This window comes from Rhodnius prolixus, unplaced genomic scaffold, assembly GCF_049639745.1.
Source record: "Rhodnius prolixus isolate KJV_2025 unplaced genomic scaffold, Rpr scaffold_8, whole genome shotgun sequence".
NCBI classification, from domain to species: Eukaryota; Metazoa; Arthropoda; class Insecta; order Hemiptera; family Reduviidae; genus Rhodnius; species Rhodnius prolixus.
In genome coordinates this window covers 36,367,376-36,395,360 of record NW_027411593.1, presented here as the reverse complement: position 1 = coordinate 36,395,360, position 27,985 = coordinate 36,367,376, and the positions used below count along the sequence as shown (strand labels likewise).

General features: G+C 31.2%; 2 protein-coding genes across 4 annotated transcripts in view; one reads left to right on the top strand and one right to left on the bottom strand.

Annotated features, from left to right (window-relative positions):
* Positions 1–97: 97 nt before the first annotated feature.
* Positions 98–9,668, bottom strand: TM9SF3 (transmembrane 9 superfamily protein member 3). The gene is made up of 12 exons (XM_074122718.1): positions 9,439–9,668; positions 9,022–9,217; positions 7,559–7,681; positions 4,929–5,179; positions 4,674–4,805; positions 4,423–4,589; positions 4,082–4,307; positions 3,796–4,004; positions 2,883–3,029; positions 2,668–2,751; positions 2,413–2,593; positions 98–1,900 (listed from the first exon to the last, which is right to left on the bottom strand). Exons 1-11 carry the CDS (start codon positions 9,508–9,510, stop codon positions 2,449–2,451), a joined length of 1,752 nt encoding a protein of 583 aa, XP_073978819.1. The 5' UTR covers positions 9,511–9,668; the 3' UTR covers positions 98–1,900; positions 2,413–2,448.
* A 352-nt stretch (positions 9,669–10,020) lies between these two features.
* LOC141451384 (caspase-1-like) overlaps positions 10,021–27,985 on the top strand; it is a 41,518-nt gene continuing 23,553 nt past the window's right edge. The window contains exon 1 of one of the 3 annotated variants that reach the window (XM_074122709.1): positions 10,021–10,224. In XM_074122709.1, coding sequence (XP_073978810.1) covers positions 10,207–10,224 — 18 coding nt within the window. In that variant the 5' untranslated portion in view covers positions 10,021–10,206. Of the gene's footprint in view, positions 10,225–17,523; positions 17,678–19,707; positions 19,934–27,985 lie in introns of those variants that run through there. The other 2 variants (XM_074122710.1, XM_074122708.1) reach the window with 2 other exon arrangements.

The following is a 27,985-nucleotide window of genomic DNA, read 5'->3' as shown; positions in this document are numbered from 1 at the left end:
AGACCCTAATTTACAACCACTACCGCCGGTTTATATTTGAATGGCTCCATCTACTATTAAAAAAATGTTAGGGAATTTAATAAAATAAATAATAATATTGTTTTTGATGAAAGTTATTGTTTTTCTTTTTTAATTACAGTTTACAGATGAATATTTATTAAAAATAAGGAAGTGAAATCATTTTTTTTTTGTCTAAAGATCCTTATACAAATTACATGACAGTATCATAATTTTTTGGAATAATATAATTAAAAACCTAAATTATGGATTTTTTTAAAAACATTATTTTTACGTGATTTAAAAACGAAACGATAATCACAAATGTACATAACAATTTGTTTATAAATTTATATATAGCATTATAAATATTTACAACTTTTATAATTCTATTTTCCTTTTATATATAAAGAATGAAATTATATTTTTGTTTTCTTGTTAAAAATAACAAAAATGAGTTTTTATTAATTTATAAATAATCCAAATTAGTAAGCATAAAAATCGATTGCTGTAACGAACAGAAACTTTTATAACAATACCTTCGAACATGGGGGGAAAAAAAATCGGCTGAAAAAACAAATAGGGCATGTAAGACTAGACATATTTACAATACACAACTTCTTTTTATTAAAATTTTAATGCATGAATCATAATTTTAGTAATGATTTCCTTCTATGGATTTTTTCGTAGTTTTACATTTCTATAATGAGAGGAAACATGTTACAAACAAAAAATTATTTTCTTTTCACAATATTTTTACCAACAAACAAGATCGAATGGTATTATAATTTATTAATAATAGGAATTTTTTTTCGGAAACAATTGTTCATAATCATTTCTAGATATATTTCCAATTAATGTTACAACGCTCTTCCACTTACTATTTTTTAACGTTATTACCCAATTCATTCACTCACTTATTTCAAACTCGACTTTGATACTTTATTAAGTAGATCTTCAAAAAGTGGTTCTCTGATTAAAAATATTATTTCGGCATAAATTAAGAAGAAAAAACACTTCATAAATTGAATGTAAATTTAATAATACATCAGTATATACATTAAATAGTACTTATCCAGAGCATGATGTACAAATTTGTACAAAAAAAAAGTAATATTAGACACCATAAATTAAGATAATTAATTTTTTGTTTTCTAACCTCTCTTTATGGATTTTTATTCTGGTACACAAAAAAGTCAAAAATTGGAAATTTACATTATAAGTAAGACCACAAAACAAGGATTATCTGTTAATTTTCTTGGTAATTTTTAAAAAAATTCTGTCTAAATTTAGGTTCAAAGCAGAAATCTTTTCTTGCATAATATTAATTTTAATTTATTGTGTACACACATATACATTTACTGCAGCAGCCTGTCATTGGTTGAATATATATATATATTTTTAAATTTTAAGTAAAAACTCACACATTAAACATTGGCTGGATCAATTCATAAAATAGTACATTTCATTAACCAAAAATGTTGAAATACAAAAGTTCATTTATAAACTGTCGAATAACAAATATATTATCAACTTATATTGCACAATTCCAATGACATCCTGCCCTTTTTGTAAGAATATAAAAATAAAAAATAAAATAATTTACTTAAAAAAAAATTCTAGTAACTTTGGAGTCTTTATTTTCAGTGTATAATAATAAATAATTAACTAAAAAGCTGAGCAGCCAACTATTATTACCCATAAGTAAATTTAATAAAATTACAACAGAATGATTCTTTATGTAATTATTAGATATCGTTAAATATATTCTTCCTTTATTTCTGAAGTAAAATCGACTTCTTAATACCATATACACATCTCACTGCTCAGTCAGTATTTATCTTGAATCTTGAACGCCACTTTTAGGACCTTCTAAAAATCTGAAGTAACATTCAGGGACATACTAGAAAAAAAAAAAAAAAAAAAATACAAAGTAATTAATCGCAGAAAATGTTTCAATAATAGTGACCAAAAATATTTTAGAAAGTGATGCATAACATTAAAGTGCAATTTTTCTAACAGCAATGATTACATTCCTAACTAAAAGTTTCCCGTTAAACGTTAAAACGCACCGATATTATTCACAGTGAACGCTGTTAATATGCACCGTTCGCTGAAACAGATAATTAACGTGTACAACGATTTTTGACTGCAAACAAAGCAATCAGATCTCATATCTCTTTAATATACTGCATTGTTTTCATAATATTTTCAGAACTGCTAAAAAGGCAATACTATATGATGTACTTTTAAATACTAGAACTTTTTTCTGTCTTCTTTTTGCTGGTTTTTACGTACAATAGTCAATGTCGAAAGGAAAACTGCTGTTCTGCTAAATAATTACTCACAATAATATTTCTTTACTGATAAGTATAAAATTAAAAACTCCCCATATAAAAACAGTTTAATACTTACTACAGAGACGACATTGTGACGCGTGGTGCTTTCAAACTAATCAATTTTAACAGTAGAATAAATTTTCCGTACGAATAACGATGTTCCCATATAGCCTACAGTACCGCACATCAATCCAAGAGCAATGGAAAACAAAGCCATGTACCCAAAGTAGAAGGCCGTCTGGAAGAGGCCGTACATTCTGTAAAGAGAAATAAATTATTTTAAAGATTAAACTGGCTAAATGGACTAATGTGAAATTGTTTATATACTAACTTAGTTTTGAAGAAGAAATAATAGAATGAATAAAGATAAACGTAGCCTGAGGTGGAAGCTGCAGCCAGGAAACTTGTCCATTGCCTATAAAATGATAACCTCATAAATAAAGAAAATTCCTAATTTGTTTGCACTAAGATTACAACTTAAAACCTAGTTTCATAGAAGGGTGTAACTACCAATCAATTTAAAGTAAAAAAAAAAAATCTACTAACCATCTATAATCTTCAGCATTCAACAAGAAATATGTGCAAACTATTGTTACACAAATCGTAACTATCATCAGAATCAGGAAGACAAGCAGCATAAATCCGTACACGTAATAGATCTTATAGGCCCAAAATGATGTGAAAATGAAATACCTTCACGAAGAAAAAAACGAATAGTGAAACATAAAACAAAATTAAATACTTAACTTTAAGGAATATACAAATTATAGAAAAAGGCATTAAAAGGTTTCAGAAGGTTTTTACCGATTTGTATACGAAATAATATTGAATTTAAACGTGTGGCTATAATTTAAATGAGCCTAAAAAGAGTTGCAGAGTTTGGAACCTGTGGTACTAATTTCTATCACACAATTCAGGTGAACGAGTTTAAAGTAAACAGACTTTATAGTGAAAAATCAAAGCTTAATATTTATTCCTTTTTAGTGTAAAACAAAAAAAGTAATTGGCTGGCCCCAAGTTTAATAAAAATAACGAATATTTATGTTTCGTTAACTCTGTATTTAGGATTATTGGCATCTCCACAACATTCCTTTACACAATATTTCTCAGAAAAAATTCCAATAAAAATTAATATAGCTTAAAAACTTCTTTGAAATAAAATACTTCATTAAAAATAATTTTTGATAGACTAACTTACACACTTTAATTCTTAAGGAGCCAACCAGATAAATTATCTTATGCCAATTCTCTGATATTTCAATTATGTTACAAAACAACTTTGAATTTAGAAGTGTGGGTGTTTGTACATAAGGGGAAAGAGAAATTGTGACAGACAAAGAAAAAGAAAAAATAATTTAATAAAAACTGTCCGGTAGGAGGATTAATAGTAAATTATGATGCTGCTTTTCCTTTTTAGTATATTCCTTAATTTATTGCTATATAATTTTTCAAAAATTACATTTCTATGAAGATTGATCCAAACGGTAATATACCACCCAGGAGAACAATAATTGTAGGTTCCATGAACCATTTCTTCTCCGGTATAGGTCTTGGCACAGCATTCACTCTGCAAGGGCAATCATTCTGTCCGGCCAAATTCCTACCAAGCACTGTACCAACCAATGTTAACGGAAGAATCACAAACAAACATATACAAGTTACCGCCACCTAGAAAGTATTAAGTCTTAGTTGGAGAATCTTACAAATGGAAAGTTTATTCCAAAATATGATCAATAATTTCTTACCATTGTACCAAAAGGTATTGCTCTGGATGCATGATAATAGATGGCAATGAAATTGATGAAGAATGCTGTACCACAAACCAAGGCTGGTAGTAAAAATGCTGACAATAACATCTGCCTGATCCATCTTTTCCCACCAAGTCTAGCGTATAGACCTCCTCCGGTATAGCCATTGACGGGCGAAGTAGCAGCGTACACAAATATTGCTGTGCTCAGTAATGAGCCACGTCTGAAATTGAAATAAGACTCTTACTGCATCTGAGGAAATAAAAAGACCTGGCTCTTGCAAGACTTAGTAATATTTAATGTTTAGCGTTTCATATTTGAAAGAATAAAAAACTTACTCGGTATATAATTCTCCCAGAATTGCGAATACAATAACAGCAAACGTGACCACGGTTATCTGGTATCCAGCTCCAATCATGGCAGAAAATATCATAGCATTGCTAGCTGGCCTAAATACATCTCCATGAACTTGCTTCCAACCATATTCATCACCCAAATCTTTCTCCTTAAAATAAATATTGAAAAGTTTAAAGTAAAACTTAATATTACCATTACATCGGTTTTGACGAAATAATATGTAGATAATTACCATATCATCCAGTTCATCGTCTTTACTATATCTCGCATAATCTTTCCGCAAAGTTCTCATCAATATCATTGAAACTAAACCTACTAAGAAGATAACCATCATGAAACTGTTAAAAATACTAAACCAATGTATCTGAAAAAGATAATAAATTTTACGGTGATATTGTCTTTGCACTAACTAAACATGGAGATTGATTGCCAATAACTAAGGATAAGTTTAAGTATTACGGATTAAGTAATAAACAAATTATAGTACCCTGTGCTGAAAGAAATTAGGATCAAGATATTTATCAAATCGATCTTCAAATTTAACTGTAGATGGTACCCAGTTAACTTCGTACGTAAACTTAATTTTCGCTCCATTTTCTAGTTTAACTCTATTTTCAGAAGTAAGATTTACATCAACAATATGTTTTCCATTGTAGCCAATATCAAATTTTTTATGAGTCCAAAGATAGTAAGTAATTTGGTTATTTGGTCCTTCTTCCACCATATCTCCAACGATTCCTATAAATTACGACAAAACATATAATTTCTTAAAAAATGATTTTGAAAGGTCAAAGAAGAGACCAAAAATGCATTGTGAGAATGGTACAAGGATATTCTATTATACAGTAAATTTATACTCAGCTTTTAATGTTTGATAAAATTTGTTTATTTTTTGACGACGATGCGTATGAATAGAAACAAAACATTTTACCTAATTTTGAACTCTAGTTTGCTGGGTAAAGACCATAAACACTCATCTCTCTATATTCCCCGAATGTATAGATATGAAGGTGTGCCCACATAAATATTATGTAGTAAAATATGTAGTTAGTTATATTTCTCTTTCCATTAATTACTGAAGAGGGATAAATAACTTACAGCAATATATAACAACAAAATCAAAACTAATCACGAAGGCAGCAGCAACTGCTGCATTACAGTCACCTGATCGTAACCATCAACAGAGAGCACCTTCTACGAGCACATCCACATCACTTCTTCGCCGGCTTAAGAAGAGGATCAAATGTTTGACAAAATAGATGTCTATTTTTAAGGCAACAAACTACAAACCAGTATACGATACGTTTTATGTTTCAGCTTGTCGCGTAGTCAGTTGTTAAAGTTTTTTTTGTTTTATATTTTACTTAAGTTTATGTTAAATGCCTTTAAAAGTATTTCTCATGTCCAAAAAAATGTTTATACATTGTCTACTTTAAAATTTTAATTCTTTGTTTACGTAAATAAATTTCGTAAATAAAATTGGTTAAAGCACTCCAGACAATTAAATATTTGGACTTGCACTTTTGTCTTGTTCAAACTCATTGGAGAAGCATAATTTTTCCTGCGCTTCAAAGCGTTTTCGGATAGGTTTTAACTATTTAGACTTGTTGTGAGTGCTAGAACGAGTTAATTAAAAAACTGAAAATCTAATTTTGAGGTAGCTAATATCTTGAATATGGTTGGATATCACTTATTTTATTCGTTTTACTCGCATATTTTTTTGTGATTATTCCAACGGGTTTCATTGACATTTGCACTGGTTTCTGTCCGTTTTTACCATAGACAAATTTCTCAAGACAACCTAACCCACTCTCTGACGTAAGAGGAAAGTCCGAAACTGGTCGGGGAAAAAACAGAAATGCTGGAACATATGAAATCATTGTTAAAATGTTAAGTACATTCTTGCAGAGAACAATAAAAAGGCTTGTTCCAAAACGAAAAAACAATGGCACTGAAACAAAATTGGTTAATCGAAACACTAATATCCATAAATATGAAACACCCTTTAAATTAAAGAAAAGCAGCGTGCTAAATGTAATTAAATGTTGAAATAGACATTCGAAAATACGAATGAAACTTGGCAGGTTGTTGGTAAAAAGTGATGTAATTCACATGTTCATGTCTAGTCCTGGTTATAACATGACACTGCAGCTCCTGCTTCTAAGCTGCTGTAAATACCAAATTTTCAAGGAAGAATTTTCATACGGAAATAATTCTTCCATCATGTCTCGTCGAAAGGCGAAACGCGGCTAAACTCGACACTATGTGCATGGTGACTCTTTGCTCGCTGCTCGTCGCTCTCTCTGATTTGAAGCAACTAACATCGCCGCTTTGCTCGCCGTTCCACTATGTTTTCACCCTGAGAATCTTTTTGATCCCACAGAGGTTTTTTCTTGCCGCTTTGCTCTCTCCTTTACTGGCACCTTCACTATGTGCATCCACTATCGTTGGCTTCTTTCTGCCGCTTTGCTCTCTGCTTTACTGGCACCTTCACTATGTGCATCCACTATCGTCGGCTTCTTTCTGCCGCTTTGCTCTCTGCATTCATCGCTGTTTGTTCTCTGCTTCACTAGTGTTCAGTTTAATGTACCCAGGAAAGACTTGTTACATCTGTCAGGTTTGGTTTTTTAGGTACATAGTTTAAAAACAGAAAACTTAAATTCCCTTTTTTAAAAATAATTAAACTTTAGCTTTAACTTTAACTTGACTTTCATCTTCATTTTTATATGATGCATTAACTTTTTTAAACAATTGAAAATATTTTTATTAACGATTGAATTCAAAAAATTTTTGTTTTTGAGAACGAATGAAGTGCTAAGGTTCTGATAAACAAGTAAAACTTGTTATTTAAATATCACATTCGTTTGATATTCCATTTCTCCTTTCTGAGAGGAAAGGAAGACAAGGTGTAATCAATGGATATCCGGTAAGCTAGGGGATAATTGAAAGTATAATCAGCATGAAGGAAACGTATAGTAAAACAGTAACATAGTTAAATTATTCTTCAAAAATTCATTACAATTGTAATTTCACTAGTTGAAAAAAGAATAATAATAATAATGCAAAATACACATAACTTAATTTTCTCCTCAACATATAATGAAATCAAAAACTTACCCCAAATAGGAAGGTCATCTATATACATCTGATACCAGTAATGATTTTTCACTGCATAAACAAAAGCATTCAACTTTTCCTCGTCCAATTGTATTTCACAGTAAGCTGACTCTGAACTTGCAGCTAAATATACAACATATTTCAGCAGTAATTATAAAAACATACTTTATTAAATATTAAATTGAAAATAAGAATATTCTAAATTAGGATCTTTATACGATATAACGCAGCTTCCTTTTTTTTGCAGAAAAATATTTATTATTTATCCTTGGAAGGAGCATTAAAAATTGTAATTAAAATTATTCGGGTGAAGTTTTACCCAAGGGAAAAGTGGACCAGGCATTTCTTCCGCGATTGGAGTCCGTCGAGTATTCAATTTATCATTTGTCTGAGGGCAGGGATCAAGTAGCCCTGGGCTCTTAAGCAACAGCAGCTCGCAAAGCCGAGAAAAATATGCAGATTTAAATAAACTTAGGCAACCTAAGATTTACAGCTACTCTCAAACAACTACTTTCTTGGGGATAGCTTAATAGGCTCTTCCAGCGTCAACCACTTCTGACTAACTTCACCATATCTCCTCAAGGATTTTATAAAATAATCGCTTGAAAAGAAATTCATCACATTTCTTTTAAGTAGACTAATCATAAAATGTTTACTGAAGGATAAAAATATGATACTATTTTGAAAATATTCTCTACAGATACAAAAATGGCGCTATACTTTTCCAGTTAAGGCTAAGGCTAACAACTACAGTTGGCGACTGTATCGTATAAGCGAGGCTAGGTTAGCTCCAAAAAAAAAAAAATTATTCAGGAACAAAACAAGCTGAAAAGTCCACGTGTATAAATCCAACATGATATTTATTTGGAAACGAATGCTAATTAGTCATACCACGTCATGGTTTTAATAACACATCACATTTTACAAGTAGAAGCTTTTTTAGTTTTTATTCCCATTTTAAAGTAATTCCACAAGTAAACATTTTGAAATAAATTCATATAATGATTTTTTTATTATCTTCAAACTGAACTACTTATATGTTGAACAAGTTACAGTGATTTTTTCTATAAAATTCTTCTAAACCATTGTAAATTTTGTTCTTACAATAATGCTGTAGAATGTTATAATATAAAGCTAAAAGGCAACATTACGGATTAGCAAAAATAGACTGGAAATTTTGTGAGATATCGTGTAATATCTCTCTTTGAATTTTCAGAATTTGATATAGATACGTATACAATTCTGCGAAAGTTCCTATGTGTTAAACAAATCAGATAAAAATATTTGTAACATAACTAATGGGATGTATTTAAATCATTTTGTGCAGGGATACTTCTTTGGGAAAATTCATTATCTGAAATAGATCACTAGAAAGAAATTTATTTTCTTCTAATAAAGTTTCAACACTATTCTATCCAACTAAGACACAATTATTCTGTTTGGGATTTCCTGAAATCAATTACCTTTAAATTCTATTTCCAGTCCACTAAAGTCAAGCTCCACTCCTTGCAACGCTTCCCCAAGAGTTTCATGGTAATGACTAATTGCTTCTTTGGTGCCTTTGCAAAAGGGAAGTGAAAAGTAGGCGTACGTCTCCTGTCGATTATGATACGGCCCTACAGTGTTCATCCAGAGAACCACTTCATCATTTTGTTCATACTAAAATTCCAAAGATGTTACATAGTGTATGTTATTTTGACTTTTTTTTGTATATCAACTATTTTAAACGTTTAGCTGTTAAGTAAACGAAGCTAAAGGCCTAGGTAATGGACTAAATGAAAATGTGCAATTATTTTTGTGTTACCAAAGCAAGGCAGTAATCTTATTAACACAATAATTTTTTTTAACTTCATCTATTTGATAAATACAGGTTTACTTACCGTGTGCGTGTGCTCATCGCCACCGACTTGACATAAATATAAAATAATTACTAAACCTATTAACGATATCATAGTTCTTGCACATTAAAGTCACACCTTACGTAAAGAATTTTGAAAAGTGCCAGAACAATTGGAAAAAGCAAGTCTCCACCATTAACATTACATTTAAAAACTATTGGTATTCAGTCAGCCTGCAAATAGAGTACAACTTAAACACGTAAGCAGGGTTGAAAATTGAAATAGTAAGAATGTCTTAACTCCACTAAAATTCCCTTCTAATCTAAATTATAATTCTGCAACATTTTTAATAATTTAAAGAAATGTATTTTCTTTTTCTTCTTTAATTAATAATAAGTAGTTGTTTACATTCTGTAGATAATAGTGTTTACCGCTTGTTACATCATAAATATTACAGTTTTATATTTATTTAGAGAATAGCAGTAATTTTTTCACTAATTTATTATTAAAGTCATTGTTTAAATATCACAATAAAGGTAGTTTGTAAATGTTATAGTTTTATTGAAAAGTATATTTATTTGTTCATAGATTGGCAGCTCTGCTCTTCAGAGGGTGCAGACCATCAACACAAAACAAAGTTTCATAAACAACTTTGAGCTTCAGCGGAGTGGTGTATAGGGATTTACTGCTAGTTGTAACTCCTTAGTGTTTCTATTTTGAGTGCAATTTTTATTTAGTGCAATCACAAAAAAAAAATCAGTTGATTGAGTTCCGAACTTTTATTACTCTTTAGAAGTTATGTGATTTACAATGGAATCTTGTGTCAAAGTGAGTATAATTAGTTTTTTTACATAACATTAGTTGAAATAATGTATTTGTTATTTTTATGATTAACATATAAAACTATTTAAATTATTGGATGTCGTATTGTGTTGTTTATATTCTATAATAACATCTTAGCTAGATGTTAGCCGCATTGGATAGTTGCTATGGCAACCGAATGTTATAGCATCTTGCAGTCCTAACAGCCAAATAAGTGAAACAAATCTATGTACGACTTAGTTAGTACAATGGATAGAATATACTTTTGAAGTAGCCCTTATATTTTAATATTTTTGGTTATTGGTCTCTGCTTAAGTTAGTGTGGTGGGGAACAGGTCTTCGAGAAGGCCTTTGGTACGACGACGATACCTCACTTATAAAAGGGTGGGGTATCATCATCTGACTTGTAGTCAATAAGTAGGGATACCAATGGGTTAGGGCTTCCAGGGATGTTAAAAAAAAGTTCAGGTAGTTGGACTTGAGTTTTTTATTTTATTTTTTTTATCTACACTATTGGGTGTAATAGTAACTCGAAAGAAACTTGGTGGGGATATATAATGTACACAAACAGGACAAGTTTAATACCCGTTCAACTTACGCATTTTAGACTCTTCCTTAGTGATTCCGGTTTTTTGTGCAGCTAATCAGCCTGTCAGAATACCTGGAGGGGATAAAGTAAGATTATAAAAGATTATTGCAAGTAATAAAGAACACTGATGTTGATTACTCTTTTTTTTTATTCTTAAAAAAAAAAATTGCTTATATTCTTTATTAACTTTACATGGTTTAACAGTTACCGTTTTGTTCATTTCTTATTCTTGTCTTCTATGTGATTCATATGACTGTAATTTTATAATATTACATATAATTTAATACTCAACTTGAACTAGTTGCTTTGTTACTACCTGGATTTCGTACATGCAGCATATACAATGCCATGATTTCGTGATTACGCTAATCTAGGCAGCTAAAAGTAAAAGAGATACACATTTTGATTCCATAAAAATAATCTTAACTTTTTTCACAGATAATTTTTTTACATTATAAGATTACACCCTAAAATTTTCTGGTAGGCAATGAAAGATTTGGAATTTGTCCTTGATTAGTCCACATATTCGTAAAAGAAGAAAACTTTATTGACAAGTTTCATCATCTGACTGAATGAACGTTTCTCAATTTTTTTATTTGTCCCAATCAAAAGGATACCTGGATATTGTTGCCAAATTGTCATCGATTAGCATTTCATAAGCTTCTTGTTTTCGAGAGGCCCTTCTCTTGTAATGAGCTTTTGTCGAACTCCTTATCATACCTTTAATAGATAGTAAGGAAATATTTGCATATGTATTATATGTTTATTCTTCATGATAGATGGACTACAATCTGAATGTTTCACGTCTTAATAAAAGGTCAAGGTAGGAGTTGGTTTTCTTACTCTTCTTTTTTATTTAGGCAATAATATCTTATCAAACATTAAGATCGACGTACTTAGGTTGATATTAATATTGATCAATAATGTTTTTAATTATCGGTACATATAAAATAACGAGTGCATGAAGTGCGAACGAATTAGTCATATTTTATCAACAGTTATTATTACATGTTAAGTATTCAAATAAATTTTTGCATCCGTCAAGTACCTATTCATTAATTTTTTACTTATGAGTTCATCTATTATTCAAGTAAATCTATGTCATTCCACTGTAAAGCTGATAAATTGTGAAATTAAAATAAAAATTGCATGCTATCATCGAAGCACTGGCTATTTGTCAGCTGAAAACATCAACATTCTCAACTGGTAAGGAGAGTAACTGGGAAATTCCAGCGGTACCTTTGGCATTGCAGGCGTACATTTTTAGCCAAAGATGTAACCTAAAATATACTCTTTCTAATTTTTAAATTTATGACTCAGTCTGATAAATATTATATATTAATTGATATTTATATTTATTCAGTTTTTTGGGGGGGGATACTCAACTACGTGATCACTAACGTCTCTTGGATTTATTATCGTTATTGTTGTAAAATCATGATTTTTAATTTAAATCCGTATTACGTCTTTCAAAGCCCTATAATGATTTTTTTTCTAATTCTGTCTCTGAAAGTTTACTTTCAAAATACAGGATACGTCAAACACAGGTGTTTTTAAGACAGAAAAAAAGGTTGCAATTCATGACGTACTTTGCTGTATCTCTCAATTTTCCTCGACCAAATAAAGAACTTCGAAATGATTCATAAAATTGTTTTGATTTTTAACAGTTTATTTTTAATTTTTACTACATTAATAACTGTTAACTTGTAAATAATTTCAAGAACAAATACCATAGCTATTACAATCGCATTTTTCGCTCAACTCAATAACATCCACCACTTCTCCCTACTAGAAGGGTTTTTTTTGCATCCATCAACGTCAGCAATGGCAAATAGAAATACATGCGAATCATATTGCGAGCAAGTTGATTCTGGCTCTTCCAAGGATCTTGAAGACAAACTAATAGAGGGTGAAGGACCCTGAATATGTTGCACAATGTATTTTAAAAAACTAGTCAACAGTCCAAATCGTATTCCAGTATATTAGAAATCAAGGTGTTCAATTCCTGTTAACCTTGATACTTCCCGGGGACATTCCACTTGTCTTTCACCTACGCCAAATATTTTACGTTTATAAAAGGGAAATATAGCAGCTTAAGAGGATTGCTGACGTAGGAAAGAATGTTGATAATCTAATTTAGTTTTGTTAGGGAAACTTTTGAAATCTTATTAATTTTAAAGGATTGTTGAAAGTATAGCCAGCTAGACTTAATCTCCCACCGTACTTCTTCTGAGCTTCCTGTAAAACAATTATTTTCTTGGGCACATCAACTTTTGAGCCATAAGCACCCTTCATTATTATATTTAGTTTAAGACACTCTCTGGAATCTCTCCGGAAAAGAATATCTTAGGGTTATGTATCTGGAAGTGATCCTGGTACTACTAGTACATCTTGCTACCGCTAGAGCTGTTTTTGATTCCTGCACATTGATGGTTCCTATGTTTCGTGGTCCCTTGAATTCTCTTTTAAAAAAAATGTATTTAACGCATGCTCAGTGTGTCTGCCTCTCAAAACTGAAAAGTAGCTTACAGTTGTATATTTTTTTTTTTCTAATGTTATTGCTGCTTCTGTTAGCAGAAATCTGTGTTTCTGAAAGGTGATTTTACTGAGGATTTTCAGTGTTTGATGATTGCTGATTTACCTTACTAAACACTTACAGTTCAGGGGCTATTCATAATAAATTACAAGTTTTTACAAAGATTTACTTTCGTGGTTTATTGAATAACAAAATTAATTCTAAAATAAAAAAATAAGTATAAATATTGTTAAAATAAATGAATTAAATCAAAAAATTTAGTTTTATCAAACTAAAAACTGCTCTCAGACCTCATGAAACTGTACCTTTCAGTTACACTTAAACGTGGCAGTTCTGTAAAAAATTAGGTTTACTCATTTTTAAAATCTTGATAAAGCTTTTTTCGGTCATTATTGAAAGAAGTGAGATTTATGGTAAGGACTAGACCAGCCACCTAGTTATTTTGAAAGGGTTAATGAAATTTTGTAATGCAGTACTAAAAATATTTGATCAATTATGTTGTAATTATACAAATTTTATATTAAATTTTAAATTTTTTTTAAAGAAATAAATTTTGAGAGTTAACTCGAAGATATTTTAGGCAATCACAAGTCTTGACAGATCCTTGTTATAATTTACTGACTGTAGATGAAATCTATTGCATACAAATAGAAATCATTGAATTCTATAGTGACTTCTAAATCTACAAGTCCTTCAATACTGAAATAATAGTTGAAAACGGTTAGTACGCAATATAAATTTGTAATAATCTAGTACAGGTGTTTTCGTTGGTTTCTTCATATTATTTTGTGACACATCAATTCCAGTTACATATCCTTTTCTTAGTATAAAGTTCCATGTTGTGCTTGTGGCATTTTTTAGTTATTAATCACTTCTTTTCTTCTTTTTAAGTAATAGTTGGGCAATATGACCGTAGATCAAGATTTGGAAATCACCTTTTTTTCTCTTTTAGTTCCTTAACATTTGTTGTTACTCTCTTAAGTATTAACGATCATGTTAAATTTTTATTTAGAGTTTTAAAGAAAAGTTAAATTTAATACTGTCTAGTTGAATAGGTTCTTTAAATGGTGCATTTATTCTTATAGGGTTTAAGTGTTAGCTTGATAACTTGTTCTAAAATGTCCCAACGGTCGATTACTGGCTCTGTTAACCAGTGAGATTTTATCTCAAGTTGAAATTAGTAGAGTTAAAAGCTGTTGAAGAACAAACCTCTTTTTTATCATCTCTGCTTTTTGTTATTTTTTTCTTTTTCAACTTCGTTACAAAAAAAAAGAATATATTTATGAATAGATAATATACGCTTGTAATAATAATTATAATATGCTCAGTTGAATAATAGATAACATTAACTACTTGTAGTGGCCAGTCTTACTACAGACGGACGTTGGTGTCCTCGACCTTACTACAAACTGATCCCCCCACTCATTTCGTCTTTCAGCTCCATCAGCCTCTCCCAGTTCGATGTATCTTCTCATTTATTTACCTTTTATTTCCTCTATTCCTAGTTCATGCACTCTTTATTCCTCTACCAACTGACATTCAAATACTCCTTCTTTGTTGTTGTTGTTGTTGTTAAAAAATAAATGTATAAAATCTTGCATGTTATTGAAGCAAATTATGTTTTTACTTTTAACTTCTTTTGCCTTAATTATTAAAATTATTTCGTTTACTATAACAAAGAAAACTTATTTGAACAACCTTATGATTTTTTTATTCATTCTTATTCATTTTATCTTTTCATGATTGTTGATATTTTTAATATTTTATTGTTAACATTTTCACAAACGCTTTCTATCTATTGCAGATTTTGTAATAGGTTTTTGTGCACCGACACCTAGGCCATTAACGCCGTTGTTCCATTTAAAACCCCTCGGACTGGACTCTTTTTCTTTCTCTCTGTGACGTCCATTGCTGCCTCCAACTGAAGTGACGTGTTGTACAGCATCAAACCTTCACCCCTCCTCTATCCTTAAATCATCAAATCCAGTCGGACGCCGGAAAGCTAGCTAACAGGTCATATTGGCACCATTCTTTCTCCTACCCTAGGGTGTGTGTACTTTTACATACCATCTTTATCCGCTACCATATCTTCAATTTTGCCTCTTTTCTATGACATCAATTTCTAACTTGTATCCACAGTGATTAAATACATGGACATTAATAATCATTATGGCTAGACGAATATTCTGAAAGGCTATTTACTTTTAAAAAAAAAGTTGAATTAATTTCAGACAACCAGTCTTAAAAGGTAATACATAGTCTTATTTAATATACGATCAATATAGGGGTAAAGAAAAAAAAAAACAGAAGATTTAGCTCTACTGTTCGGTGGTAGAAAGCACGAGAGAACTCTGTCCAGTGGCTGGCATTGCACTGAAAAAAGCTACGGGGCCTAATGACCTCAAACTCAAAAACCTCAAAAAAAGAAAACTTGAGGTGAAATTATTATAAAAAAATAATAATTATTATTCCCTTGCACCCTATGATAAAAATTTTAATCAAGTATTTGTTCTATACTATTTCATTTCCATGTTTATTTGAAAAAAAAATCGTCATTACTGCTGTGCAAATCTTAATCACAGACCCTTGAGTTGCAACCGTTCATTATGAATCATCTTTTATCCCAAGCTTCTTCAATTTTCTGCCCATTCTTACCATTGTGCGTTATTATTATTAAAACATAAATGCTAGTAATAGTATAAAAAAATATGTGTATATGCTAGTAAGTCTAGTTTGTCCTTGCATCCAAGGCCTGCCTGCAAGCAGTTTACTGCAGCTGTTTAATGTTGCTTATATTTTTACTCCCAAGTATATATGTATGTTGCAACACCCACTAGCATCCAGCTAGGCTAGCTCCCGTAGTGTTAAGAAACGTTAAGGAGTTGTAAACACTCTACGCGCAGATAGCTGTCAGCCTATTCCAAGCTATTATTTGTTTTGATTCCATTTTGTTATTGTTATAAAAACAAAATTCTATTGCAATCATAACTTGTTTTAGTTAAAGTAATGGTCACTTGTTAGCGCTGGTTTACTTCTATGCATCATCTGGTTGTGATAAATGTTATTCTTAAATGTTCTTTGTAATTTTTATTTGAAAAAGTGGGAGTAAAGTTCTGCAAAGAGACAATCAGTGCAATTATACGAGCTCGTACTATTCCAGTATTATATTTTTTATTGATCCCAACGTAATATGACCTCCTCTTCTTTGTCCAGTTTAGCTGTTAATTAGAGTTCATTTTACCAATATTTTTAGAAATAATTTTTTTATAGGAAGAATTTATTTTGAAATCCCTCGAGCTAGTCTGAAATTTTTTTCAGTTATTGCACCCTAAGATATGTTAATTCGAAATATGTACAACTCATTTTATCCTCTGAGGGTGACTGTACATTTTTTCAAACTCTGAACATTTTAAAGTATTAAATACTATTAAATTCTTTAGTGGGAAGTCAACCCTCTCCTCACTAGAGCTTCAAAAACAAAAACTTATATGATCTATGCACATAAAATGTAAATAAGAAGTTCAAAAAAGAGCCGCAGAACCTTTTCTGAACAAAAAAGTGCAAAATTTAATCAGAATATTGTTTGTTTCGGATGAGGTATTTTCGAATTCGGAAATTTGGTTATTTATTTAATCGTCTAAGTTTTAGATCTGTTCATTCGACTGAAAGTACTTAAATTCTACCTCGTTCAGTATCCTTAATTGAATTTTCTTTACAAATATTTTTTTATATAATATAACTCAAGAAAATTGGAAAACTGATCACTTATTTTACAGTCAGGTCACTTTCGGTTCATTTAGATTTTTTATGCATATTTTTTTTATTAGGTAAATCATTTATCTGAAAACTTATAGCCTTCTCCTGGTGGTAATAATTGCAATTATTATTACAGCTGATTAGTAATTCAAAATTTAATCTTCTTTAAATCTAAGTTGTAGATTTTATATTTAAAATATATACATATTAATTAAAGTACAATGAAAATTAATAAACGTTAATTATTATTATTTCAGTATATTTTTGGCCTAAGTTATATATGTGTACTAAAATCTAGCATATGATACCTGTAGCCTGGTGCAGGAGGGTCACTCAGGTCAAATTAGACATGTTCAGACAGGCCTCTATTTCCCTGGAAAGTTTTGCCCATTTCTTAGAATTTTGTTGCCTGTAAAACAGCTTCTTCTTTTTTTTGCTTTCTAGTTTATTGTCCATTGTTATAGTGTGCAACAGTCGACGCCTTACTTCCTTTAATTAGTGATATCTTGAATTTAAAACAAACATTTTTGTGAAAATAATTGGATAGTTATAGTTGCTACATGAGTTTTTAAAATTAGGTAAGCATATTTTTTAGTATTAATTTAAGAGTAAGAAATTCTTTGTTGGCTGCTTATTCTAATAATACAGCTTCACCTCTTACTTCCTTTCCTAGCTAATGAATTGAGTTCGAATTATTAATTGCGAATAATAGGATTTGATCTTTTATTGATTTAGACATTAGTGTGTAGGTTCGATGTAACAGTTTTTTTTAAAAATAAAACCATATAAAGACCCGTAGCTTTCTTCTGGAATTCTTTTTCGAATATTTATTTTAAGGGTAACTTCTCGGTCCGTTCAGGCTCATGTTTCTTTTTTAAAGAACCGGTTTATTATCGTTGAAGCTCCCTAGTATTGAAGCTAACCAACATTTGATCGTAAAATTCAAAAATTGAAGACAATTTGCAAAAGATAGATCATAGGAAAATGTAATGAACAAGTGTTAAGTTTTCAAATTTCAAGTATCTTTTTCTTCTTTTTTTTTAATATCGGTTTTGAGATAGTCGGAGATCGAAAAAATGGCTTTAGAAAACAGTCTCTTGTGCGTGTGCATCGTAAATTTCTCAAAAACTGGAAATCGATGAAAGCGGAAATTTTATTAGCGATTAAAATACCTGTAACGGAAGTGATACAATTACTGAGTGGATTTTTCACGTTTAATTTTTTTTTTTTAGATTTTATCAAAAACTGTTTATCGATTTTCTGAAAAGTTGTTCAAACTTTATTCATGTTGATATCCATATTTGTTATTTAAGATTTTTTTTTTTTTTTTACACTTACAACCAGGGAAATTTTGGGGTAGAAAGTTGGTAATTCTTCCCTTTAAATAAGGCTCTGCGTCATATGAATTATAAATGATTGTTAATTGTGTTTATATGATTTCCGGTTTACAGAAAGGATTTTTTCAAAAATATCTCTTATGATTTCCGCTAACAAGATTTGTAGTAAGAGAAAGTCAGAATATTTTCATTTTTAATTATAGGATAATTTAAAAATATTCGATAGACAAAATAAATCTTTATTCAGTTTTAAACAGGATTTGTCTGTTTTGTGGCTTTAAAGATCATACTATATTGACGTCACTGCGGTTGTGTTAATGACGTAATGAGTGCTAAGATGTTGATTCTGCAGAAAGAAGAGTTGAAATAACGACACCAGTGACGTATACTCCGCACTCTCTTAAGTAAGAGTTTTTATTCTGTCAGATTATGACCTTCAGAAGTATATACTCTTGTTGTTGTCTGGATCCCACCATTCTAGTTGAATGTTTATATAATGCCAAACTGTAGTTCAACGTACCTTTAAACTTGCTTTGCCAAATATTACACTGACCTACCTCACTAGTCTTATTTTTAATAATAACTCAGTCTTAGTTCATTTTATATTGTTTACTTCAAATTGTTTACGTTAAATCCTTTTACTAGACAGATGTTATCAAGTATAAAGTACATACATAAGGTGCTTTTGAATGCCTACTTAAATAAGTTACATTACATCTAATGAGCGCGTTAGGATGTAAGGTGCGTTCAGGCGTTTTCAATTAGGACTTCAATTCTAATGCGAAAATTCCATCAAAATTCGAACACGACATTTTAGCTTTAACCAACCGAAGTTCTGTGAAGATTTTAGTCAAAATTGTTTTAATATGAATTACTTTTTATTAAATATAAGATTAGGATAAGATCAGAATTTGGGAATAGGTCCCCTGCACTTCGACATTGTAGCTAGAAGAGGCTTTTTTTATTGCCGACCCTTTAAAGGGATGGGTAGGGTTTTTTAAAGTTTAAAAGGTTTTGTGTTGTTGTATTTTTGAATGTTGGGAAAGTTTTAAGAACTCAATTTTCTTAATCTACACATTACTACTTCAAACATTGATTAAATCCAATCCGGAAAATCAAAAAAGAAACCCCTAACCCGAGTCAAATAAAGTAAATATAAACATCAAGAATTTAGAAATAAGAAAACCAAAAAAAATCACCATATGGTGTTTTTAAAAAAAATATCAGTTAAGTTTCTTGTAACTTCTTTTATTTTTTAAAAAAAAGATGATGCAACATCAAAGAAGCATTACAATCCTTCAAAAATTCCAGCTGGTGTCTTCAATCTCATTTAAAGATGTTTCAATAATTTTTTTTTTCATTTAAAAGAAAAAGTAATTGCATTTTTTTAAATTTGGGTAAAAGATCATTGAGAAGTATTTTCCGAGAAAATTTTATTTATTTTACTCTTACTTCATGCCTTTTGATTGCAGTCATTGCCTTGCAGCTTTTACAGAAGTAAGTTTGTTTTTATTTATATTTTCTTTCCTTCAACTTCTATTTGTACAAGGACATTATTAATTTTTGTTTTAAGGGTAAAGACTATTTTTGATTAATTAAAGACTATTTAAAAACATTTTATACAAATATTTCTTCTTGTTATTGTTTTCAAGTTCAAAAGTTAATTTATTTTGTGGATTAATATTGTTGCTTAGTAATAGGTAACAATATAAAGTTTGTAGTATTTTTGGAGTAACACATTGTTCATTGCTAAATTATTCATATTTTTTCTAAGCAGACGACAGTTTGGTCTTCTTCTATATGATAGCTCACATAATTTAATTAATAATTATGAGAAAATATAGCTTTACTATTTGTTTCAATTAAAGGATTTGTCCATTTATCTTCTGTTACCTCTCTTAGCAGGTTGTGTTGTAATCGAGTAATTTTTTAACAGTTAGCCGAAATTTACATTTATTTATTTATTTATTTATTCTAAATTAGTCTTTCTCAAATTTATTTGGGTTTGCATGATGGTTAACTGTGGGATGCAACAATAAGTTTTTGATAAATTAAAAATAGGATAAAAGATTTTAATATCAATTGTTTCCAACGAACTCCTGTAGATCTGCAATTTTCATTACAAACTTTGATTAAAGGTACTCTTAAATTTGGGGGCTGTTAGCTTGAGCTATTCTCTAGCGTGTCAATTCATTGAATTGTACTATCATATCGTTTGCATTGTATTAAGAAATATTAAGTTTTCTTGCTTTAATTCAATTGTTGAAGAAGTTTTGTTAAGTGAAAGTGACATTAATTATGTCCAGAGTTATCACATATTTTGCTGAGAATTTCATTAAAATCAGGAAAAGGATAATTTAAGAAGTTGTGAGCTTCAGCTTTCCTGTAAATTGCTGTTTTACTACATTGTACGGTTGTCATTCCAATTTCTGTTCTTCTTTTTTTTTTTCTTTTTTTTTGCGCATCAACAGCTGAGGTTATTAGCGCCCGGAGCTTTTTCCAGTGCACTGCCGGCCTCCGGACAGTGTTCTCTCGTTACAGACAACACTGTCCATCACCGGACAGTGAGCTGTAAGAAGCTCCTAGGAAGAGAAAATCTAAGGGTCAGCTGCTGGATTCGAACCCGGGACCTCCGCGTGGGAGTCCAGTATGCTAACCGCATAGCTAATCCCTTCCCTTCTTTCTGTTCTTACAGGTATCAATTATATTGCCAAAATTTCGAGATGGAAGACCATTTTGGCCGGAAGTGTGACAGTTTACTAAACATATTGTTCGTGTTTCTTTATACATTACTAGATAGTCGCTCCAAGAGAATCTCTTTTGAATTCGGATATCACATAATTTATTCTTATCTCTTTGGTTTAAAATTTTTCTTCACAGAATATTGGTTTCATTGGGATTCTTAGAGAGAGCCGTAAAGTATTCCCTTTAGTTTACTTGGGGGACATCTATATCATTAAAATCATTATCGTTTTATTACAAAGAAAATTTACTTATGTAAACTGCGGTAATAGAAGACATGTATGTTCTTTATTCTCTCAGAATTTTGTTTTTAACTATGATTTCATCGGGATTGCGGTTAGGTCCCATATGTGAATCATCATTAGAAGCGCACATACGTATATTATATTGTGGCCTTTTCCACCAAGCGGAAGTTATACTGTTTTAAAAGGAAGTATTAAAATAATAAAAAGAACTACACCAATTACAAATTAATGAAAATGTGAATTGAGTTCTTCAAACATTGAATGTTTGATTCCTATTCAATGATTCCCTCTCACTTCAAAATTGGAGTGTTTCCCTTAAGATTTTTCAAAAAAGTTGTTTCTTTTTTACCTATTCCTTGCTGCAGTTAGTTTTACTTCTATATGAATATCTTGGAATAATTATTTAAAAATGGAGAAATATTTTAATTGTATAATTTTTATATCTAATTATGATTATTATTATATAAGCACATGTTTTTTTTTAATTGATAGTAGACATCATGGTTAAGACTTATCAGCAAGAGTATTCAGTATTGTAAATGGCATTATGCCAAATTGGCAATCCTTCAAACAGTTCCCTCATATCTTTGTTAGAATTAGAAAAAGAAGTGCCTCGCTACAGTTAAACTTTAGAATTCATTTAGTTTCTTGACGATTTGATGTTTTGTTTAGAAATAATTTATTCTCGACACGTATGTTTTGTTTATCTCTACGATTCTACTCTAGAAATAATCTACATTTATGCTTAAAACAGTTTTTGGAATATTTGCTGAAGAATAATAATTTTTATCGATTTCTTGGTGTAAATATATTACATAAATGTGTTGTTAAAATATCCTAATCAAAAGAAAATAAATTCTCAATCGAAAGAACCCTCTTTTTTTAAAAAACAAAAATGGCTTCTACTACAATTCTCTAAAAAACTTCGCATTTACATTTGGTGGTTTAAATTGAAATAATTTTCTAAAAAAAATTGTTTTTGAGCAGTTTCTAGTTCTTTCGGGTGGGAGCTTGGGATTAAGAAGTACTTCTAGTTGTGCTTAGATGTACAGCAGTTGAATTGCAAGTAAAAACTATACTAAACGCTTGGAGTGCTGTTCATCCAGATGTACTGTTCATAACGTACAGAACTGTAGAGTCAATCAACTAATTAGTCTACGACGTTTGTGAACTACTTAACCAAATCGAAGCAATAGTACTTTTTATTTTATTTTTCATTAGATTTTATATCAATTGATTACCTACAAGACTTCAGAAATGAAGTCAGTCCAGAACGGTTTATACTAAAATTACAAACAATTTAGTAGTTTCATACTTAAACTGATCTCCTCTATTGTCAACAAGTTATCTTCAGAAAATATCTGTATAAAACTGGATACTCCAGCTACTTAGATAGATAGATGGTAGATGGGACGGGACCTATACCCCAAGGCACCGCAGCCACAGAAGACTTATTGTGCCAGTCCCTTCTTAGTTCTAGTAGGCGAACCCTCCCCTCCTAAAGAGGTCAAGGACTTTCCCTACTAGTTGTTTTTGCGCTACTATCTCCTTCGGCCTCAACGTTCCAAAGGTTTCATAGCGCAAACTTTCGATTGCAACGCAATCGAACAACAGGTGAGAGGCCGTTTCCTCCTCTTCCTGACATAATCTGCACAACGGCTCCGAGCTGATAAGCCCCACCTTGCGCAGATGCTTCTTGAACCTACCGTGCCCCGTGAATAGGCCTGTAATCAGAGTAATCTGATTTCTGCCCAAACACAGGGTCTCTTTGGATCTTTGCTTACACAGCCAAGGCATCAAAGTCTTGCTGTGTTTAACCCCAGGACACATCACCCAGTTCTTTTCGTGCTCCCTCCAGATCCAATCTCTGAGAGCCGCGCGAACCGAACCCCTGGTGATCCCCAGGACAGGCTCTGGACCGATGAAAGAAGTGTTAGCCCCATTCCTGGCCATATAATCAGCTTTTTCATTCCCTTCAATACCCACATGACCCGGCACCCATTCCAACCGAACTTTGTTGTGCCGCGCCAGTAGTTCTAGGGCCTTCCTGCATTCCCAGACCAGGGAAGAGGTGATTCTGAAGGATACGAGAGCCTTCAGTGCAGCCTGGCTGTCCGAAAAGATGCGAATCTCCCTATTTCTAGGTTCCATCCGCAGGTTTTCCTCAGCGCATATTTTAATAGCAAAAAAAATTTATCTTCAGAAAATATCTGTATAAAACTGGATACTCCAGCTACTTAAGTGGTTATTTATTTCATCAAGTGAAAACACTTATTGTGGATAACACTTTACGGTGGAGATAAATATTTCATAATAATGATAGTTACGAAATAAAACGTCATTATGTTAAAAAAATAAGACATAAAACACATTAGCCAAGGACATAAAACCGCAGAGATAATGTGACTCCACATGTACATACTGGCATGACCCATGACCCTGCTAAGGTTTCCTTCTAGTAGTGACCTCGCTAAATGATCTACTTTACATTACCTTTTTTTTTAAATTAATTTTCAGTTGTTTTTGTTTTATAAATATTAAGCACACAGTATTCTCGCTATTTTTGCGCATTTTTTTATCCTTTATTTGAAGAAATGCTTTTACCAACCTCACAATTCTCATTTATTCCTTTGTATTATAGTATCAATTGTACTTGTATTTACTTTTTATTGATTTTAACACTTATAAGTATCCCTGCGAACTGGCATCCAACCAGACTGCCCAACCACCCCCTTCCCCAAAAGAGCCCTTAATCGAAGTATTTTAGAAAAATGTTTCCCTATAAAAGTTGTAGAGCTATTTGTGAGCTATAATTATACCAAGTTTGGAAAAAATCCAACAAGCGGTTTTTTGCAAAAAGTTAAATAAGTGAAAAATCTATTCAGTAAAGTGGTAATTCCGGTGCACCTATTTTGACCAAAAATTTATTGTCGCTTCCTCTGGTAACACTTAAACGAAATATCAAATTTGAGCATTCTGCGATTTTCCGTTCCTGAGATATTAGCGGATAAACTCACTACAGAACAGTAAATTTAGTCCAAACCTAAGCCATCAAAGTCAGATGGGTTAGAGAATAGCAAAATACTAGGGAAAAGAGGTGTTTTCTTGGAATTTACTTTATCTCTAACCCATCGAGCCTTCAGCTCGATTTTAATATCACATTTCTCTTTAACAAGCCGAATACGATCGGTAACTGTCGGCAATTTTCGTCACAAATGACCATTAATATTAACTTTATATTAAATTTAATATTTAACATCTAATAGGCACACTCTCATGACTTTTTTTAATATTTAGGTTTTCTTGAAAATTGGAATTTGTAAATATAAGTAGTTGATTTATATTTCATAAAAGCAACTACCTACTTTGACATAAAGTTGTTTTATTTTTGTGCTAATAAATATAATGTTTATGTTTACATAATTATGTTCAAAAATTTTAAATTACTCTAAATTGTAACTATCAACAACAACATTAGCTAATTGTCCAGTATAATTCAAAAGAAGGGAGAAGTAAATAATTGACCAACTAATGGTAGAGTTAGATGGAAGAAGAGGTGTAATGCGTTTGACATGCAAGCTAGATGATAGGCAACAATCTGGTCTAGGACTGTCATTTGAATAGAACAGAAATAAAATGAAAAAAATACTAAAGAAAAATAAAAGAAGAAATATTGAGATGGAATAATGGCTATTAAAACAAGACGAGTGGAAGTTTGGTCAAGTGGTAGTGGTTTATAATAATAATGCTTTTGGGACACGCAACGGGGGGGGGGGGGAACAGCCCCTCATCATGAGCACTTCCACAGTGACGCGGCCATAGACACAGATGATCACATCCCGTCATGCCATTTTTAAATTGGAGGCTCTTTTTTTTACCATTTCTTTCTGTCGCTCCACTCCTTGTCTCCTCCTCCTCGTCTTTCGGTGTGTCCACATTTCTATGGTGTGCTAGTGACGCGCGTGTATTAAGAATACTAGAAATGAGACGGACTGACTAAGAGGGGCGTCACTGTGGTGACGTCTATAGGTGGGTGCATTGCCCCCTTCTCCGTCCATTTCACCTGCATGTAATTTACTTCATCTCTTTTGGACTTACTTCTCTTAACTTGAGGTCCCCCTGTGTCAATGATTCTTTATCTTTATTTTCTTTCAACATTATTTGCTTCAGCAGCGCTTTTCTTAATAGACTTTTGCAGACTTCTGCGGCACAAAGGTTCGATGACGTGCACCTTAGGAAGATAATACAGTCTAGGCGCATCTGAATTATATATGTGTCCGTAGATGTAAAAAAAAAAATGACAGAAGCTACCTGCTGGAGATCCTAGACCAATATGACGTAAGAAAAGGTGTTAATAGCTGACAATCAAGAGAATAATTTCAGTTCTTACCAGTTACATTTCTAACATGTATCACTATAACTATAGTGATAACTATACTTGAATCACTTAACAGTTCAGGCAATATAATGTTATTGCAATGTAATATTCCCTATGAACTGTATTTTATGCATTTATTGATTTATTAAAAAGGGAGAAAAAACATTAAATTAAGGAAATAGAAGTTGAGTGACATGTTTAGTTATTAGAGTCGCGTGGATGTAATAGCTTTGCGCGTGCTTATTTACACATTTTAGCTCCATTTTTTTTTCTTTTATATTTTATTTTTTGTCTCTATTCTTTATTTTTTCTTTACTTTAAATGCTATTTATCAGGTTCCTCTTTGTTTATTTCTTCTAGCTAGTGATAAGAGGAAGAACAGCAATCTCAATAAGTTTTTGGAACCAGGGATGCATAATGTTGCGAGGGTGCATCCCAGAATAAAAAAGTAATTTTTTTTTTCTCAGTGAATGACTCATCAAAGCTTTTTGGCGTTTTAAATCTCCTGAAACCGGATATTACCCATGTCCACTTTTTTCTGGAACTACATGCCAAAAATAATTGCAGTACCTTAAAGTGTTGCTGGTCCGGGTCCGTCTTACCGGTTCTGCCCATTTCTGTGTCTATGTCTATCACACTGTTCACATCTCTAGTAGCTATTGAGTATTTGAAACTCTTTATTTTTTAATTCGCACTTTTAAAACAATGCTCAGGGAAACAGTATATTACCTATCAAAAAGCCTTTTAATCCAGCAAAGGGATCCTAATTGACCTCACATAGTAAGGCCGTGGCCTAGGATTGATCCTTTGGAATTTCTAAATTGAAGACCTATTCAATCATTCCACCCTTCACCCTCCTTTGTGAGAATATTTTTTGTAAGAAGTACGAGTACATTTTTTTTAAAAGAAAATTGGGCCATTTAAATTTTATACCTGTAAGAATAAATTTTGTGAGGGTTGTGAACTAAATTTATGTTGTTTTGTACATTAGCCCTTTTATTTGTATTGAACACTTAACAGAAGTAGGGCATATTCATAAACATTTAACTCGGTCTAGTCATAATGCCACCAATAGAAAATGGGCCCAATAAATTCTATCAGTTCTGCCAATCTAAAAATATTTTAGTATAATCCCTTCTTAGAAAATTAGGGTAGCAAAGTAATATAGGGAGTTTAAGTGCTAAACAGTTATCTATGCTGTGAATTTACCACATTAACTTGAACATTAAAGTTAAAAACAAATTTACTTTCAGAGAAATTATAAAATAATTTTAATTCTATGAGAAGATGATAATGAAATAATGGAACCAGTTTGAACTTAAACTCACTTCCTCAGAAATCAGCAGAAGATTATTGTTGTTTGTTTTTAAACTTCCTTCCTTAATAGTTAGTGATTTATTTTCAACACTTGTTTTCTTAGGAATTTTGTCTTTCACATTTGCATCTTACTTTTAAACAAGACTTACAATAATACAATTTTTGAAAAATTTTGCCCAAATTTTCCAGTTTTGTTTTTAAAGATCTTCGCATCTATGCAATTAAGCTACCAAAATCTTATAGAATGAAATATTGAATATATATATATATAATTAAAATTGAAAAATATAGGTTGGCTAATTTTGTATAAAAACTTCAAACTCCCATAAAAACATCAATAACTCCTTGTACTTACATTTAACTATTTATTGTCAATAACTACGAAAAATTATAATATATTGACCATATAATGCGTAAAGCTGCTTATCATCCGTCTCCCGGATATCCTTCTATCTCAGTAGATTCGTCCATTCTCCCAAACGGATGTTCTAGGTCCGCCACCGGATAAGTGTAACTTATCAGAATTAAATTTTCTAATGAATTCGTGTGGATGATTCATATTAGATAAAGGATAGAGGTATTGAAAGTTGATGATGTTGATGATGAAGTAGTCAAATGTTAAACAAAACAAATGCTAATGCTACTAAAAGCGTGTATTTATTTGTAGTTCAGATTGATAACATGGTATTGAAGTTACATTAGTAAGGTTAATAATAAAGAAAACCTTTTATCTTCTGTTACCTTCAAGTTCTAATCATATTGTCTTTTTATGTATTACTTTCCCTTTTGCGCTTGTCCTCTTTTACATTCAGTTCGTCAGTACACTTTTCTCTTTCGTCTCAGTTCATTCTTTATGTATAGCTGTAG

Excerpts from the sequence above, each read along its gene's own strand:
- TM9SF3 (XM_074122718.1), bottom strand. The coding sequence starts at position 9,510 with ATGATATCGTTAATAGGTTTAGTAATTATTTTATATTTATGTCAAGTC. Across the intron at positions 4,806-4,928 it reads CTAATTTCTTTCAGCACAGG|ATACATTGGTTTAGTATTTT; the intron begins GTACTATAATTT and ends TATCTTTTTCAG. Across the intron at positions 4,005-4,081 it reads CAATACCTTTTGGTACAATG|GTGGCGGTAACTTGTATATG; the intron begins GTAAGAAATTAT and ends AATACTTTCTAG.